This window comes from Vidua chalybeata, unplaced genomic scaffold (assembly GCF_026979565.1).
Source record: "Vidua chalybeata isolate OUT-0048 unplaced genomic scaffold, bVidCha1 merged haplotype scaffold_288_ctg1, whole genome shotgun sequence".
Taxonomy (NCBI): domain Eukaryota; kingdom Metazoa; phylum Chordata; class Aves; order Passeriformes; family Viduidae; genus Vidua; species Vidua chalybeata.
This window is the reverse complement of record NW_026530392.1, coordinates 12,596-29,746: the sequence shown is the minus strand read 5'-3', so window position 1 is coordinate 29,746 and position 17,151 is coordinate 12,596. Positions and strand designations below refer to the sequence as shown.

The 17,151-nt window shown below is 61.0% G+C and overlaps 1 protein-coding gene across 1 annotated transcript; it reads right to left on the bottom strand.

Moving 5' to 3' along the window:
• Nucleotides 1-97: 97 nt before the first annotated feature.
• LZTS1 (leucine zipper tumor suppressor 1) lies at nucleotides 98-17,027 on the bottom strand (the record flags this gene model as incomplete). Its single annotated transcript, XM_053934031.1, is given in 8 exon segments — nucleotides 98-259; nucleotides 261-382; nucleotides 385-832; nucleotides 835-921; nucleotides 1,278-1,414; nucleotides 1,417-1,582; nucleotides 1,584-1,687; nucleotides 16,962-17,027. Coding segments are annotated over 7 exon segments (1,167 nt in total), but the record flags the coding sequence as incomplete, so codon positions are not given.
• Between the last annotated feature and the right edge of the window lie 124 nt (nucleotides 17,028-17,151).

The window sequence follows — 17,151 nt, the reverse complement described above, 5'->3', positions numbered from 1 at the left end:
GGGGGCTCTGCTGGCATTTCACATCCATTCCCCACAGCCTGGGAAGGGCTGGGGGGTTTGGGGCCTCTCCCCCTCCGCGTCCCCCTTCGCCTCTCACCTCCCACTGCGTCTCCTCCAGCGCCGGGGCAAAGCTGGTCTTCTCCTTCTCGTAGGACCTCAGCTTGGTCTCCAGCAGGTTCTGCTCCTTCATGAGCTTCTCCAGCTCCTCCCGCAGCTGCTGCTTCTCCTGCTGCAGCTGGAACACCTGCAGGTGCAGCACCCTGCTGCGTCCGCTGCGTTTTCTGCGAGGTTTGCTTGAGTTTGCTGTTGCACTTCTGCTTCAGCCCCTCCAGCTCCTCCTTGCAGCGCCGCTGCTTCTCCTCGTAGGCCTGGCAGGAGCTGATTTCTTCTCCTCGAAGCTCGACTGCAGCTCCTGCAGCTCGCCCTCCCTCTCCAGCAGCTTCTGCTCCAGCTCCTGGATGGTGGATTCATCCGTGGAGATGGGCGAGCGCACGCAGACGCTTTTCTCGGCGGCGGGGCGGTGCTGGGGGGCCTTGCCGGGGTTCAGGATCTTGTTGCCGCCGTCGGAGAAGGACATGGCCTTGAGGCTCATCATGTTGCTGTCCTGGATGATGGCACACTGCAGGATGTTGTGGGCAGAGCCCCCGAAGCGGCTGATGGGGCCCATGGGGGTGACCAGGGGCTCCAGCTGGTAGCTGCTGCTGGTGCTGTGCGTGGGCAGGCTGGACATGGAGTTGCGGCCGGAGTCGGACAGGCCCCCCGAGCACGGCAGCGGCCGCAGCTCCTGCTCCTTGGCCTTCTCCGGGGGGTGCAGCTGCTGGGCCAGGGGCCCCCGCTCTCGGGGGACGAGTGGCAGGATGGCCCCGAGCGCGGCAGCACCGGCTTGAAGGCCGTGGGACGAGGCAGCAGCTTGTCCCCGCCCTGCCGGGGAGAGCAGAGCCCGTCAGCACCGAGTATCAGCACCGAGCGTGCCCTCCCGCCCTCCTGTCCCCCGTGGTGGGACAGTCCCCGAGGGCTCGCGGGGACGCTCGGGGGTGGGGGGAAGCTGCCGGCTAAACGGCTGGGTTTGGAAATGAAAGGGTCTCCCGAATCCTTCGGGCCGTATTGCGGATCCGAACTCCCAGAAGCAGAGGTGGCAGGCAGAGTGCCCCAGCTGCCCCTGAGCTTCCTCACGGACCGCAGCCGACACAACCCCGCGGTGGCACCTGCGGATTCTTTGGGGACAGGAGGGCTCGGTGGGACATCCCCCGCTCCCAGGGCCGCTTTTCCCCACTCACCACCTCCAGCTGGCTGGGGAAGGGCATCAGCTTCTGCGGCGTGGGCGTCCCGAAGTCCAGCCCGCTGGTGCCGGCGGGCACGCCCAGCTCGCCGCCGCCCAGGGCGGTGTAGTCCGGCCGGTGCGAGCCGTGCGACTCTGGCTGACCTTGATGTAAAAGAAATCCTCATTCTTGCTGCTCTTGGAGCCGGACTTGTGGCCGGAGTCCTGCGAGAAGCCGAAGCGGAGCAGCCCGTCCGAGTAGCGGTTGAGCTTTTTCAGGTGCGAGGACTTGCGGAGCTTGTACTGGGAGGCGCGGCAGTGCTTTGCTGTGGAAGCTGTGGCCGGAGATGAGGCTGCTGACGCTGCCCATGCTGCTCCCGGCGCCGACAGATCATAGCAGAGCCCGCGGGGCGGCCGGGAGCGGCGAGCCTGGGGACACGGGGACACGGCGTGAGCCGGGAGAAGCCACCCGGGGAAGGGTGGCAGAGCTCCGCGGTTTGGGGGTGTGAGGGTGGGAACTGAGGGGAGACACTGCGGGGGGGGGACCTCAGCTCCGGCCCGAGGGACAGCGCCGAGCTCTGTGTGACAGGGACGGGACAGTGCCAGGGGGGCACATCCCATTCCAGCTGGGCTTCAGGGAAAGGTTCTTCCCCCAGAGGGTGGCGGGCACCGGCCAGGCTCCGGCTGGGACTCCGTGCTTGGGAGATGCTGGATAAAGCCAGGAAATTGCTTTAATTTATTACGAATTTTAATGGCTTTTATTAAATATTTCATGAATTAAAATGGCTTTTTATCCATCCTGGATAAAGCCAGGAAAGTTCTCTAAAAGTGCCCGGAGGAGGAAAAGGGGTGGTGGCGATTTTTAGGTGCCTGGCAGGTGTAATCCCAACCAGCACCTCCTGCTCGTTCCTGGACACATCCCGGCTCCACAGCCTCTCCCGCATCCCCGGCGCTCCCGGATCCCTCTCCGCATCCCAGCGCTCCTCTAAACCCGCCTGAAAAGAGCTCGGCGAGGCTTAATTAGCGTTAATGGCCCTGGCACTCGAGGGGACGAGAGGCCCCGTGAGCGCTGCCATCAGAGGCACGCGGCGCTCTCTGTGCTCATCCGCTTTGTTGTGAGGGGAAAAATAGAAATAAAATAAAGCCCCAGCTCCTGGTGGCCTCTGCGACACTCGGCTCTAATGGGGACGCAGATCCATCTCGATAATTAGCTGGGAGGAGAGGGAAGGCAGGTAAATAAAATGATCTGGGTCCTGTTTGCACTGGAGGAGGAGGAGGGGAAGGTTTCTGCTCCGTGCTGTGTTTGGAACAGCTCAGAGCTCCCGCTGGGTGCTCCAGCCCTCTCCGGAGCTCTCCAGGCCGAGTTCCCGTGGTCCAAGCAGGAATCTGGGCGTTAAATTGGGGGTGGGAGAGGGTTGGGTGGTGGAGGGGGTGCAGGAACGCTGTGCCAGGCCTCCTCCCTGCCCCATCCTCAGTCCCAGAGTCAGGCCTCTGTTTCCCCACTCTCCTCTTTCCCACTCTCCTGTTTTCCCACTCTCCTGTTTTCCCACTCCTCTTTCCAACTCCTGTTTTCTCATTCCTGTTTCCACTTCTCTTTTCCCACTCTTCCCACCCCTCTTTTCCCGCTCCTGTTTTTCCAGCCCTTTTTTCCCCCTTCTCTCTTTTTCCACTCCTCTTTAACCATTCCTTTTTTCCCCTTCTCTTTCCCCACTCCTCTCTTTTCCCATTCCTCTCTTTCCCCCTTCTCTCTTTTCCCCCTCCTTTCTTTTCCCGCTCCTGTTTTTCCACTCCTATTTTCCCCCTTCTCTCTCTTCCCACTCCACTCTTTCCCCCTTCTCTCTTCCCACTCTTCTTTCCCACTCCCCTTTAACCATCCTTTTTTTTTCCCCTTCTCTTTCCCCTCTCCTCTCCTCTCTTTTCCCACTCCTCTCTTTCCCCCCCTCTTCTTTTCACCCCTTTTTCCCATTCCCGGCCGCTCCCGCTCTCTCCCAGCCCCACCCGCGCTCATCCCTCACTTTTCTTTATTTCTGTTTCTCTCGCCGTGCCCGAGGACGGCGCGGATGAAGCGGCGCGGGGGAGACAGAGCGCCCGCCTAATCCCCAGATCCATTTTTGGGAGATTAAGGGAAGCGAGAAAGGCCCGAGCGGCTGCCGGGACGCTGCTGATACGGCACAAGCTTTGGGAAGAGGAGGAGGGGAGGGATCGCCGCGGGGAACGCGATAATTGCCCCCATAATTGTCCCCACAATTGCCCCCACAATTGTCCCCACAACTGTCCCCACAACTGCCCCCACAATTGCCCCCACAACTGTCCCCACAATTGCCCCCACAATTGTCCCCACAATTGCCCCCACAATTGTCCCCACAATTGCTCCCACAACTGTCCCCACAACTGCCCCCACAATTGTCCCCACAACTGTCCCCACAACTGCCCCCACAATGTTCCCACAAGTGTCCCCACAACTGTCCCCACAACTGCCCCCACAACTGTTCCCACAATTGTCCCACAATTGTCCCCACAATGGCCCCCACAATTGTCCCCACAATTGCCCCCCAACCCCCACAATTGTTCCCACAATTGTCCCCACAATGGCCCCCACAATTGTCCCCCAAATTGACCCCACAATTGTCCCCACAATTGTCCCCACAATTGTCCCCCCACAATTGCCCCCCCACAATTGTCCCCACAATTCCCCCCACAATTGTCCCACAATTGTCCCCACAACTGTTTCCCACAAGTGTCCCCACAACTTGTCCCACAATGGCCCCCACAATTGTCCCCACAATTGCTCCCACAAACTGTTCCCACAAGTGTCCCCACAATGTCCCCACAAATTGCCCCACCACACTGTTCCCACAAGGTCCCCACAACTGCCCCCACAATTGTCCCCCAACAAGTGTCCCCCACAATTGCCCCCACAATTGCCCCCACAATTCCCCACAAGCCCCACAATTCCCCCCCCACAATTGCCCCCACAATTGTCCCCACAATTGCTCCCACACCCACAACTGTCCCACACAACTGCCCCCACAATTGTCCCCACAACTGTCCCCACAACTGCCCCACAAACTGTTCCCACAAGTGTCCCCACAACTGTCCCCACAATGGCCCCCACAATTGTCCCCACAATTGCCCCCACAATTGTCCCCCACAATTGTCCCCACAATTGCCCCCACAACTGTCCCCCACAATTGTCCCCACAATTGCCCCCCACAATTGTCCCCACAAGTGTCCCCACAAGTGTCCCCACACCGTGCCGGTGCCTGCGGGGCGGTGGAAGGCGCTGTGACAATGACACAGGTGCCTCCTGCGGCGCAGCAGCGGCCCCGGGCAGCGCTCAGCTCAGCTCAGCCCCGGGCTGTGACACCTCCCTGTACATTTATTTTCCCCCAGCGGGTGTCCCGCACGCACCCACGGCGGGGCTGCGCGGCTTTGAGCCCCTGAAGAGGGCCGGAGCCGCTCGCTGTCCCCTCGGGCAGACGCGCCCGTGGATTTTTGGGGGCCTGTGGGAGATGGGAGAAGGGGGGAGGCAGCGCTGGGACTTTCCAGCTCCTTGGCAGGAGGCGTCTCCATCAAACCCAGCCCTCCCACGCACGCCCGAGAGGGTTGGGCACGTTTTCCTTCTCCTTCCCTCTTAAAAAATGAACGCCTTGAAAGCCGTGGGGGAGTTGGAATTCACGGGCAGCGACGGCAAAAGGAGGAGGAAAGCCCTGGAGCCAGCGGAGCTGGGAGGGCACAGGACCCCAAAAAGGGTCAGGGTCAGAGCCGTCCCTTTCCTCGTTCAGCACCTTCCCTGTGTGACGTGCAGGGACGCTGAGGCCCTGCAGGGAGCCAGGGGGGTTTTGCTGAGCCACCAAACGGCACCGGCACGCGGACATTCCCACGGGAGAACTGCGTGGATACATCGGGGTTGGGGATTTAAGGGGGCTGGGAGTCGGGCTGGGTCAGAGCAGGGATCTTGTGAAGTGTAAAAAAAAATAAATGGAAATGACCCTGAGAGTGCAGGGAGTGAAAGTGGGGGTGCACAGCTGGAGAGGGGGAGCACAGCTGGAGAGGGGGAGCACAGCTGGAGAGCACTGGGGGCCTGAGGGGTGTGACACGGCCAGAGGTCACCAAACCACAGAATTAGAAGAAAAGAGATCGAGTCCGAGCTGCGACCTGAGAGTCCCCCCGCAGTGAGGGGGGTGACTGGAGCTGCCGGGGGGGGGGGGGGGTCACGGTGTCCTCGGCGGGTCCCGCGATGTCCCCAGAGCCCCGAAGGTGATTACCGCGCTCAATTAGCGAGCTCAGAGAGCCAGAGACGTGTCCCCGTCGCTGTCGCTCCGTGCCTGCAGCAGACGAGCCTCTCAAGGGTCTTCTGCCGGCACCGCCACGGTGGTGGCAGCAGCACGAGCCCCGTGTCCCCTCCCCGAGCAGGTCTGTGACCCTGCCAGGCGCTTCCAGCTCCCCTGGATCAGGGAACCCCGGGATGGTCAGGGTGGAGATCACCCAGAGCAGCGCCTGGGGGCGTGGGGGGTCCTGGGGGGGGGGGGGGGCAGATCCCGAACAAACAGCGCGGGCTGAACCCCGGGATGGGGAGAACACGTGGATTCACCCACTCGGGCTTGTGCGGAGAGAGAGAGAGAGGTGGGGGAAAAAAAAAATGAATGGCATCTCATCCCCGCAGTCATGCCTACCCCGCACGTGGGAGCGCCGCTCTCCCTGCCTGCCTCTTCCCCCCGGAATTCAGTCTTGTCTCCCTCAACCTTATCTCGCTCAGCCTTTGGGAGCTTTGCCCCTTTCCCTGCGCCTTCCCGAGCAGTGCCCCTGGCAGGAGCCCTGCTTTCCCCGCCGTGCTGCTCCGCTCCCTGCTCCCTGCCGATCCTGTTCTTCCCCCAAGCTCTGGAATGCCAGCGCTTCCTTCTTCCCCGCGAGCTCTCGCCCCCGCGTTTTCCCTCCTGGATTATTATTCATCCCCGCCGTGCAGATGCTCCCACACATTTGGGTGTTTGTTGGGAGGTGCACGGATAGCGCGGAGCAGCTGCCAAGAGCCCTGAGCCTTCCTCTTTCCCTCGAGCGCTGTGCCGTGTCCCACCCGGCCATCTGGGGCTTGGGACACCGGGAATGTGGCCCTGGAGGGGGGAAACGGGGCATTCCACGGCGAAAAAGTGCTGCCTGGAGCATCCGAGTTGGGCTTTAGTGAAGGGAATGGCTTTGGAGCTGGGCCTGGGAGCGGCACTAAACCCGGACTGAGCCTCCAGCACCCCCAAACGCTGCTGAACCCCCCTGGGCTGGGGAGACGAAGCCGCCCTGGGCTGTGTGAGAGCAACTGCCCGGCTCAGCTCCAGCTCCTGCTGCTTCTCCCTGCGCCCAGCTGGGGCCGGGCTCCCCTAACCCTGCTCTTTTTGCCCTCCACACCCTGCTCTTTTTGCCCTCCAAACCCTGCTTTTACTCTCCAAACGCTGCTCTTTTTACTCTCCAAACCCTGCTCTTTTTGCCCTCCAAACCCTGCTCCTTTTGCTCTCCAAACCCTGCCGGCTCTACTCTCCAAAACCTGCTGGTTTACTCCCCAAACTGATTTTTACTCTCCAAACCCTGCTCCTTTTGCTCCCCAAACTGATTTTTACTCTCCAAACCCTGCTGTTTTACTCTCCAAAACCTGCTGCTTTTACTCTTCAAACCCTGCTGCTTTTACTCCCCAAATTGATTTTTACTCTCCAAACCCTGCTAGTTTTACTCTTCAAAACCCTGCTGGTCTTACTCTTCAAACCCTGCTCCTTTGGCTCCACAAACTAATCTTACTCTCCAAACCCTGCTGGCTTTACTCTCCAAACCCTGCTGGTTTTACTCCCTAAACTGATTTCACTCTCCAAACCCTGCTCTTTTTGCCCCCCAAACTGATTTTACTCTCCAAAACCCGCTCTTTTTGCCCCCCAAATGATTTTTACTCTCCAAACCCTGCTGGTTTTACTCCCCAAACTGATTTTTACTCCCCAAACCCTGCTGCTTTTACTCCCCAAACTGATTTTTACTCTCCAAACCCTGCTCTTTTGCCCCCCAAACTGATTTTTACTCTCCAAACCCTGCTAGTTTTACTCTTCAAAACCTGCTGGTCTTACTCTTCAAACCCTGCTCCTTTGGCTCCCCAAACTAATTTTTACTCTCAAAACCCTGCTGGCTTTACTCTCCCAACCCTGCTAGTTTTACTCCCTAAACTGATTTTTACTCTCCAAAACCTGCTCTTTTTGCCCCCCAAACTGATTTTTACTCTCCAAACCCTGCTCTTTTACTCTCCAAACCCTGCTGGTTTTACTCCCAAACTGATTTTTACTCTCCACACCCTGCTCTTTTTACTCTCCAAACCCTGCTGGTTTTACTCCCCAAACTGATTTACTCTCCACACCCTGCTTTTTTTACTCTCCAAACCCTGCTGGTTTTACTCCCTAAACTGATTTTTACTCTCCAAACCCTGCTGCTTTTACTCTCCAAACCCTGCTGGTTTTACTCCCCAAACTGATTTTCACTCTCCAAACCCTGCTCCTTTTGCCCCCCAAACTGATTTTTACTCCCCAAACCCTGCTGCTTTTACTCCCAAACTGATTTTTACTCCCAAACCCTGCTGCTTTTACTCCCCAAACTGATTTTTACTCCCCAAACCCTGCTGCTTTTACTCCCCAAACTGATTTTTACTCCCAAACCCTGCTGCTTTTACTCCCCAAACTGATTTTTACTCTCCAAACCCTGCTGCTTTTACTCCCCAAATTGGTTTTTACTCTCCAAACCCTGCTAGTTTACTCTTCAAAACCTGCTGGTCTTACTCTTCAAACCCTGCTCCTTTGGCTCCCCAAACTAATCTTTACTCTCCAAACCCTGCTGGCTTTACTCTCCAAACCCTGCTGGTTTTACTCCCTAAACTGATTTTCACTCTCCAAACCCTGCTCTTTTTGCCCCCCAAACTGATTTTACTCTCCACACCCTGCTCTTTTTACTCTCCAAACCCTGCTGCTTTTACTCCCAAAACTGATTTTTACTCTCCAAACCCTGCTCTTTTTGCCCCCCAAACTGATTTTACTCCCCAAACCCTGCTGCTTTTACTCCCCAAACTGATTTTTACTCCCCAAACCCTGCTCCTTTGGCTCCCCAAACTGATTTTTACTCTCCAAACCCCGCTCTTTTTTGCCCCCCCCAAACGAACGGCAGCCCCCAGCCCGTGGCCGAGCCCCTCCCGGCGCTGCTGGGGCCGAATTCAGCCCCTGCCGGGGCAGGCTCCGGCCTCGCGGCGCTCCTTTGTGCCTCGGGGCCCCACGACAAGGTTTTCATTCACTGCCACCATTGTCCCCGCTCTTTCAGCGCCATCCACCGCGCTGGTTTTGATCGCGGGCCAAAAAAGCGCTCTCCGCGTGTTCCGCCCCGATTTGCCATTAGCGGGCGGGGGGTGGTGGTGGGGGGACACTCGAGAAGAATAACCCGCCTCGATGACACGTTCCAGGCACTCGACTGGCCCGGGAGTCCTTCACACTTCGTGTCCTGTCAAGGGGCACCGGGGGAATTCGCTCGTGAAGGGGAGCCCGCGGTGGCTCTGCCAGGGGCTGGGTGGGCTCCGTGTGGCTCTGCCCGGAGTGCCCTGGCAGCTGCAGGCCTGCGGGGTGAAGGTGCGATTGCTGAAAAGCAAAAAAAAAAATAAAATAAAAAAAAGAAACACACACAAAAAAAAAAAAAAAAAAAACACCAAAAAACATACCACAAAAAAAAAAAAGGTAAAAAAAAAAAAAAAAAGGCGGAAAAAAAAGGCCCAAAAACAGCAAAAAACAAACCACAAAAAAAAAAAAAAAAAGGCAAAAACAAAAAAAAGGCGGGGGAAAAAAGGCCAAAAAAAAGCAAAAAAAAAAAAAAAAAAAAAAAAAAACAATAATGGGGGAAAAGGCCAAAAAAAGGCAGAAAAAAAAAAAAGGGGGGAAAAGGCGGAAAAGAGCCCAAAAAAAAAAAAAACACCCCAACCAAAAAAAGGGGGGAAAGGCCCAAAAAAAGCAGGAAAAAAAGAAAAGGGAAAAAAAGGCGGAAAAAGGCCAAAAAAGCAAAAAAAAAAAAAAAAAAAAAGGAGGGGGGGAAAGGCCAAAAAAAAAAAAAAGGCAGAAAAAAAGGGAAAAAAATCCGAAAAAGGAAAGAAAAAAAAAAAAGGGAATAAAAAGAAAGAAAAAACCAGCAATTTGCATCGCACCAGTTCCTGCGGGAGGGTGGCTCAGAAAGCCAAAAATCAGGGCTGAATTCGGCAGCAGCTTTGGGCAGCGCCTTGCAGGAGCCGCGGACAGCCAAGGAGGGATCGAGGCGCGGCTCCCGGCCGGGATGTGCCCAAAAGCGAGCAGGGTGGATCCATCCCCGGCGGGACGTGGGCGGCTGCGAGCGGCGTTCGGGGCAGGGCAGGGGGGGTTCGTGCGGTCAGCGGTGATTCAGAGGCGGGACGGGCTCCGGGGGTGCCACGCCGGGAGAGGCTCCCGGCCGATTGCTCAACGCCCGCAGAAAATCGGTGTCAGCAGCGCCCCGCGCCTGCGGAGCCTCCTGTTTGCTCCCAGCAAATCCCCGGCCTAGAGAGGGGATCTGCTCCTCTCCTCTCTGCCCCGCAGCCCCCGGGGCACGTGGGGGTGACACAAACCCTGAGAGCAAACAAACCCTCCCTCCTCCCAGAGCTCCTCGGGGACCAGGCTCTCCCAGAAATGACAAAAAAAAAAAACTCCCTTCAGGCAGGAGCTGCCTCGGCTGGGGCCTGCTGCTGCCACGAGGGGATAAACGGGAATATTTCAGCCCAGCGGGGCGTGTCCTGGCCGTGAGGAAGAGGAGGAAGAAGAGGAAGGTCTGGCTGGGAAAAGGGGGCAGTTCAAGGTCCAGCCAGCGCCAGAATCCCCTGGGATGGAACCCCCCGGGATCCTGCAGGGAGTCACGGGCTGAGGGGAGGCCTGGGCTGGGAAAGGTTCTGCCCCAACGGGGTGGTGGGCACCGCCGCGGCCCCGAGGCTGCTCCAGGGATGGGATTTTGGGGTGTCAGCGCGGGGCCAGGGCTGGGACTCCGACCCCTGTGGGTCCCTCCCAGCTCAGGACATTCTGGGACCCTAGAGCGGATTGGGGTGCCAGCAGGTGGTGAGCGATGAGGGACTGAACACCGTCACCTCCCGCCTTGCCAGCCGTGGAACCGTGTCCCCAAAGCTCAGCTTGGGAATCTGCTGCTCCCAGGCCAGCCCTGGAGCTGCCCCTGAGCCAGGAGGGATTTCTGGAGGCCAAACCCCCCCCCCCCCCCCCCCCAAGCTGTCCCCACGCAGCTGCAGAGCCCGGAAAAATCGGGGCATCGCCGGGAGCTGGGCTGGGCACAGCCCCGGCCCCTGCCCCTGCCTGAGCCCTGCTCCCAGCTGCCCCACGGGATGGATGCTCCCTCCGGGATGCAGAGCAGCCTGGGAACATCCAAAGGAGCTTGGAGATCCCTGCTCTGCCCACCTTGCTCGGTCACCAGCTCTTCTCCATCCTCCCAACACCAGCATTTGTGTGAACAGCCCTCAGCCGCGATGTGAGAGCAGAACCCCGATTCCTCCTCCCTCTTTTTTTTTTTTTTTGGGTTAAATCCACTCCAGCCCCCCACCCCAGCTGGCAGCCCCGGCTCCACCACGTGCCAGACCCTCCCGGTGCCACCCAGAGCTGCCCAGTTCCGTCCCCGCTGCTGTCGCCGGGCTTTGGGAGCTCGGTGATTCACAGAGCACCCACACGAGCCACATCAGTCATGCTCGGCTACAAAGGGAACGCGTGTGAGACACCGTTAAATATTCCTGGGGCGGAGAGAAAGATCCTTTCAGCTCCCGTAATTCCTCCCAGCATCTGGCTTTTCGCACTAATGAGCGACTGAGACGGCAATTAGAGCCCTGCTAATTGGCAAGGCAGAAACGCCCGCTCCCTGCTTTGGTCTGGGGGACACCTGAAGGGTGACAGTGGCGCCGAGTCCAGCCCGGGGGATTCACCCCCCTCCCGTGCCTCGAGCCGTGCGGAGCAGCCGCAGCGCCAAGTTTGGGGACAATTTGGCCTCCCGGGGATGCTGGGGGGGACAGGGAACCCCGTCCCCCGAAGGGGACACCTCGCCTGAGGTGCTGTCCCTGCAGGTGTGGGGCGGCCCCTCCTGCCCGCCCCCCCCCCCCCCCCGGCACGGGGGAGGGGGATATTTTGGGATATTTCGGGACACTTCGGGAGCCGTCTGGGGCTGGCAGGTGGTGCCGGGGTGGTGACAGCTGAGCCCGGCTTTCACTCGGGAGCCGCTTCTCTTCCCGAGCCTGCCCCGCACAATCTGCCGCGCTGGGAGCTGACATTCCCGGCTCCGGGATGGATCCCTGAATTCCTGCCCGGCCAGCACCGAGCCCGGCGGGGCTGGGGGTCCCGCAGCCTCCCCCGCCGCATCCCCGGGCTCTGCCTGATGGGAAGGCTTTGTCTGTCCGGCTAAAAATAGCAGGGACTTGGTGTAACTCGGCATGAGCCCGAAATACTTCTCCTCCCAGCTTTCCGCTTCCACGGGCTGCTCACGTGGCTTCACCCCTGAATTGTGGATAAAAGCGGGATGAGGGACAGCAAACCCGTTTCCCTCAGCGTGGAACGAGGTGCTGGCACCAAGGGCTCCTTCCACGAGGCACCGAGCCCCCCAAAACCTGCAGGAAGTGCCTGGGCCGAGGCTCTTTGTGCTGCACAACTCCCCCAGGCGCAGGAGGGGAGCAGCATCCTCTCCATGTACAGGCAAAATTTAGCAGCGGTGCTCAGGCTGCCATGGAGACCGGGCTGTGTTTGCAATCTCCGCGCCTTTTATTGTCTCTCCCCCTCTCCCGAGCTGGCTGAAAAGCAGCCAGGAGCAGCAGGGCTGGCATTGCCCCCCTGGCACTGCCCCCCTTTGCTCCTGGTGGCCACAGCAGCCAGCCCACACCCCCCCCCCCCCCCCCCCCCCCGGGTGCCCTCTCTGCTCCTTCACCCCCCTCTCAGGGCCACTTTGGGCACCTCCTGGCCTCTCTGGGGACCAAAGAGCAAATTTGGGCTTGCTGGGCTCAGATGGGCACCGTGAGGGGCACGGGGCCACCCTCTGCTGTCCCCTCCTCCCTGTGCCCTGGGGACGGCCAGGAAGGGGGCACAAGGGCTGGAATTGGGCTGGAATTGGGCTGGTTTGGGGCTTTTTCCTTCAGCCACGGGCCTGAGAAACAGGAGGGGGAGTCACCGACCCTGGCAGCAGCTGAAACGCCCAAATCTCTGCCCCAGCCTGAGGAAACTGAGAGTCAGAGGGAAAACCTCTCCCAGGCAGGGCCTAAAGACCCTCCCTCAAACTAAACCCAGTGCCAGGTCTAGGCTGGGCTTTGCTGTGATTCCTCCTGTGCTGCCCTTCCCTGTCTGTGGTACCAGTTACACCCGGCTCATCTAAATTTGGGGATTTTTGTGCCCTGCCTGGCGCTCAGAGCTGAGGAAAGGCAACTTGTGCTCCTTGATGAGGAGCCAAGCTCGGTCCTCGCTGCGAGGAGCATCTGCTGCCGCTGTCTCCTCATCCCCAGCTCCTCTCCTGCTTCCCAGAGTGTCACATCCCAATCCCGATGCTCCAATGCAGCAGCAGAAGAGGGGGAAAAAAAAAAAAAAAAAAGGCAAATTCAGCTCTCGCTTCCCATTTTCCTCTCCCTCTCTTTTCCCGACTTGGCCCGTGGTGAAATCCACCCCTTTAATGCCTGGCTGCCAAATAGAGCAGCTCTCCCAACAGGGAAATGTGCATCAAAGTTGCAGGGAATATTTAATTAACCTTTAAAGGAGCTCTTCCCTAAGTGGCTCACGGAGATGTCACTGAGTTGTTCCGAAAACTGGGAGGAGCAGGAGGAGACGGCCGCTGGAAAAAGGGGCAGTTCAAGATCCAAGTGTTCCTGGATCCCGAGCTGGAACCTCTGATCTTGGCTTGGGCAAGGGGCCAGATCCACAGCCCTGCATGCAGGAGAGCTGGGAGAACTCCGAGGGGACACCTTGGGATGGCAGCAGGGATTTTTTGGGAGGTTTTCCTTTCCCGGGACCTCCCAGCTGCGTCCTCTCCCTCTCCCAGGCCTCGGAGGATCCTCCCTCCTCCCAGAGCCGGAGCTCCTCGGGGACCAGGCTCTCCCAGAAATGATAAAAAACTCCCTTCAGGCAGGAGCTGCCTCGGCTGGGGCCTGCTGCTGCCACGAGGGGATAACGGGAATATTTCAGCCCAGCGGGACAAGTCCTGGCCGTGAGGAAGAGGAGGAAGAAGAGGAAGGTCTGGCTGGGAGACCGGAGGCAGCGCTGCACGTTTGGTGCTGCAGGAACCCCAGAGCTGCTCGTGCAGCTCCTTCCGCAGGATTTGGCTCCCCAAATCCAGGGAATTCAGGGCTTCCCACAAAAAAAAAAAAAAAAAAAAAAACCTGGAACTGCTCGGCCTTGCTGCTCGTGTGGGTTTCTCCCAGCCCAGGGAGCAGCACAAAACCCTGGCTTGCAGCAGGGAAAGCCTCGGTGAGCCACGTGCCGAATCTTTGTGCATTCCCTGCTATTTTTAACTAATCCCGAATGGAAACCTTGCCCGAGGCTCCTGCCCACTCCCGGCCTTGCTCCTTCCCTGCTGCTCTGCAGCTCCTGGAAAAATCCCCCCCCAAGGGCAGCTGGCGAGCGAGAAACACCGAATAAATCAGGCAGGGGGTGGATTTGGGGCCTCCCAGGAGAGAGGGATATTTATAAACACGCCAGTGGTCAGGGGGGACAGGAAAAAAAACCCTCCAAATTTCCTCTGGGGGGGCTGAGCTTTCCCTGAGCCCCGCAGGATGAAGGTGCCACGGCTCTGCCATGGAGCCACGCGGGGCCACAGCCGCGTCTCTGCCAGGCTGGGCTGCTCCAGGAGCAGTTTAGGAGCGGTTTTAGCAGCAGGTTTTGCAGCAGGTTTAGCAGCAGCTCCCGGAATAGCTGCAGTGCTACTACAGTTTCACACTTGGCCACGCAGCGCAGGCACCGAGCTCTGCCGGTGGCCCTGGGTGACTCGGTGTCCCGGGAAGGGCCCCTGGAGCTGGGCTCTGGCTCTCGGGGATTTTGGGGATGGTGCCAAGGATCAGATTCCTGCCCCGGGCCCTGCTGCTCTGCGCTGCCCATCTCTGCGTGCCGAGGATGCCTCACCTGAGCATGACTGGACCTGCCCGCTGCAGACAGAGCCCTTCCCCTTTCCCAGAGCCTTTCCCCTTTCCCAGAGAGGGAAAAGAGGGATTTGGGGCCGAGGAGAGAGCCAGGGGTGCAGGAGGAGGGGCAGCCCCCTGCGACAGATCCCTGCCCCCTCCACAGCGGAGCATCTCCCGCTGCCCCTCCTGCCCCGCACGCCTGGGCACGGGAACGCAGCCCTGGCAGCACCCCCCCAGCCGGGGGGGCTCTGGGCTGCTCTGGAACTCTCATTTTGCTGCCTGAGCCTCGCCTGCCTTCGCCTCCCCCCCCCCTCGGCAGCGCTGCCTGCCAGGAGCGGTGACTAACGGGTGGGAGGGACGGAGCGGCTCCGGCCCCATTCGGCAGCCCCGCCGTGCCAGGGAGGGCTCAGCCGGGCACAGCTGGGGGCTCGGGGGGGGGGGCCAGGGAGTCCCGCAGCGGGGGCCGGGAGCATCCCCGGAGCCGCGATTGTGCGGCTGAGTGCGCTTTTGCAGCTGCCATTAATTGCCCCCCCAACGCCGATTGCGAGGATTTCGCACTTCCAGCTCTCTTTGTGCCGTTCATTAATGACCCTGGTAATTAATGGCCTGGGCGGAGCGGCTCCGCAGCCTCGGGAAAACCTGGCTGGGGGCGCGGGGGTGAGCTGGACACGCGCAGGGGGACAGAGTGTGACACTGGAAAAGCCTGGCTGGGGGCACGGGGACACACGCAGGGGACAGAGTGTGACCCTGTGCGAGGCTGGGCTGGACGGGAATCCCTGGCAGAGCTTCCCAGGGAAGTCAAATCGGTGTCTGGTTGATGGTGGAGGAGTTTTTTTTTTTGTTTTTTTTTTTTTTTTTTTCCCTGCTCGTTTTCCGCTCGCCGCAGCCTCCGGCGCGGAAGGGGAGCTCTGGGGAGGATTTGGGCAGCCGTGGGGGGCTCCTGTGGAAACGCACGGGCCTGCCCCCAAAAAATGGGGCCGGCGCTGGTCCCTCCTGGCTCCCCGAGGCGCACGGGGGAGGAGAAGCTCCCCGGCCCCACTGTGAGCGCAGGAGAGAGACAGAAACCCCTCAGGCCAAGGGGGTGCCCCGGGCTCGGCTCTGCTGGACGGGGCAGCCACGGGGAGAGGGGGGGGGGGTGGTGGCACAAGGGGACAGCAGGGGAAACCGAGCCCAGCTCGCCGGGTGACAGGGATGCACGGCAGGGATGCAGCTGTGCCACCCCTGCAGCCGGGACCGAGCGATGGGAGCACATCCCCGGGGTAGGGGGGGGGATCAGCACTGGGGGTCCCGCACGACCCCGGGCCCCCTTGTGGGTGTGGGACCCTCCTTCCACGCGGGGAGGGGGGACCTGCCCCGTGGGAAAGACCCCTGAAGCAGGAGGGAGAGCCCGGGCCCCTCCGGGAGTGTCACGGCGCAAGCAGCGCTCAGGTGGCTCAGCAAGGACGGGAATGCCGCGTGCCAGGACGGGAATGTCGCCCGCCGGGACCTGTCCCCGTGCTCGGCCACCCCGCGGAGCACCGGCACCGTGCGGGTCTGTCCCCGAGCCCCCGGTGTCACCGGCGGAGCGGTGCCAGCCCGGCGCTGACTCTGGCCGTGGCAGCTCTCCAGCGCCGCTTTTCCAGGCGAGATTAATCCCCGGCTTTTCCAGGAGCTGCGCGGGCACCCGCGGGAGCTGCGCGGCCCCCGGGCAGCTCTGGGCTCCCTCCCACGCCTTCCCCGGGCTGCAGAAGCCGGCCCGGAGCGGGGGCAGCCCCGCCAGCCCCTCGTGGCCCCAGGAAAGGCCGGACCCCTTCCAGAGGCGGCGGGACGGAGCTGCCGCATCCATCCCGGCGCCGTTGGCGTTTCCCGCAGGGGTCCCCGCTGCCCGCGCCGGGCGCGGCCCCCGCGCTCCTTCCTCCCCTCCCACGCACCCGGCCCTGCCCGCGCAGCTCCAGCGGCGAAGAATTCCTGCAGGAGCAGGCAGCCCCTCGCCGGGATGGCTCCGAGCTGATGACAACAAACCAAAGGCATCCGCTCCTTCCCTTCCTTTCCCCTCCTGGCCGGGCACTGCGGGGCTCTGTAACCTGAGGCAGCCCGCACCGAGGTGCTGAACAGGCAGAATTTTCTCGCTGCCGTGTGAAAAGAAGTTTGCCAGACTTCAGAGGGAAGCGAAAAGCCAGAGCGGAGCCCCGGGGGAGCCGCGGGCGGCTCCGAGCGGCCAGAGGGATGGGAGCCGGCAACGGGGGCGAGTCCGGCCGCTCTCCCGGGGCGACCCTGACCCTTCGTGACCGAGCCCTGTCCCCGAGCCCCGAGCCCGGTCGCCACGGTGCCGGGCCGGGAGAGGGCCGGTGCGGGGCATCCCCGGCGCCGCCGTGCCCGGCGCGGGGGTCACCCCAAAGCCATCGCACTGTGGGGAGCCCCGACCGCGCATCTCAGCCCCTCCGGGTCCCCTGGGTGTCCCGTCAGTGTCCCCGCAGCTCCCCGGGCAGCGTCCCCCGGTGCCGCCAGCGCTTCCCCCGCGCGTCCCCTCCGTGGCCCTGCCCGGAGCCCCCCGGGCACGGCCCCCCGGTGTCCCCCCGTGCCCACCTCGGGTGGCCGCTGGCTCCTCGGCTCGGCGCGGGGCTCCGCGGGGCTCCCGGAGCCGGCCCGGCCGCAGCATCCCCGGCGCGGCGGCGGAGGAGGAGCCTCGACCCCGCGCCCGCGCACCGGGCCCGCCCCGGCGCAGCCCCCGGCTTTGTGCGCCGGCCCCCGGCCCCTCCTCTGCGCCCCCGGCCCC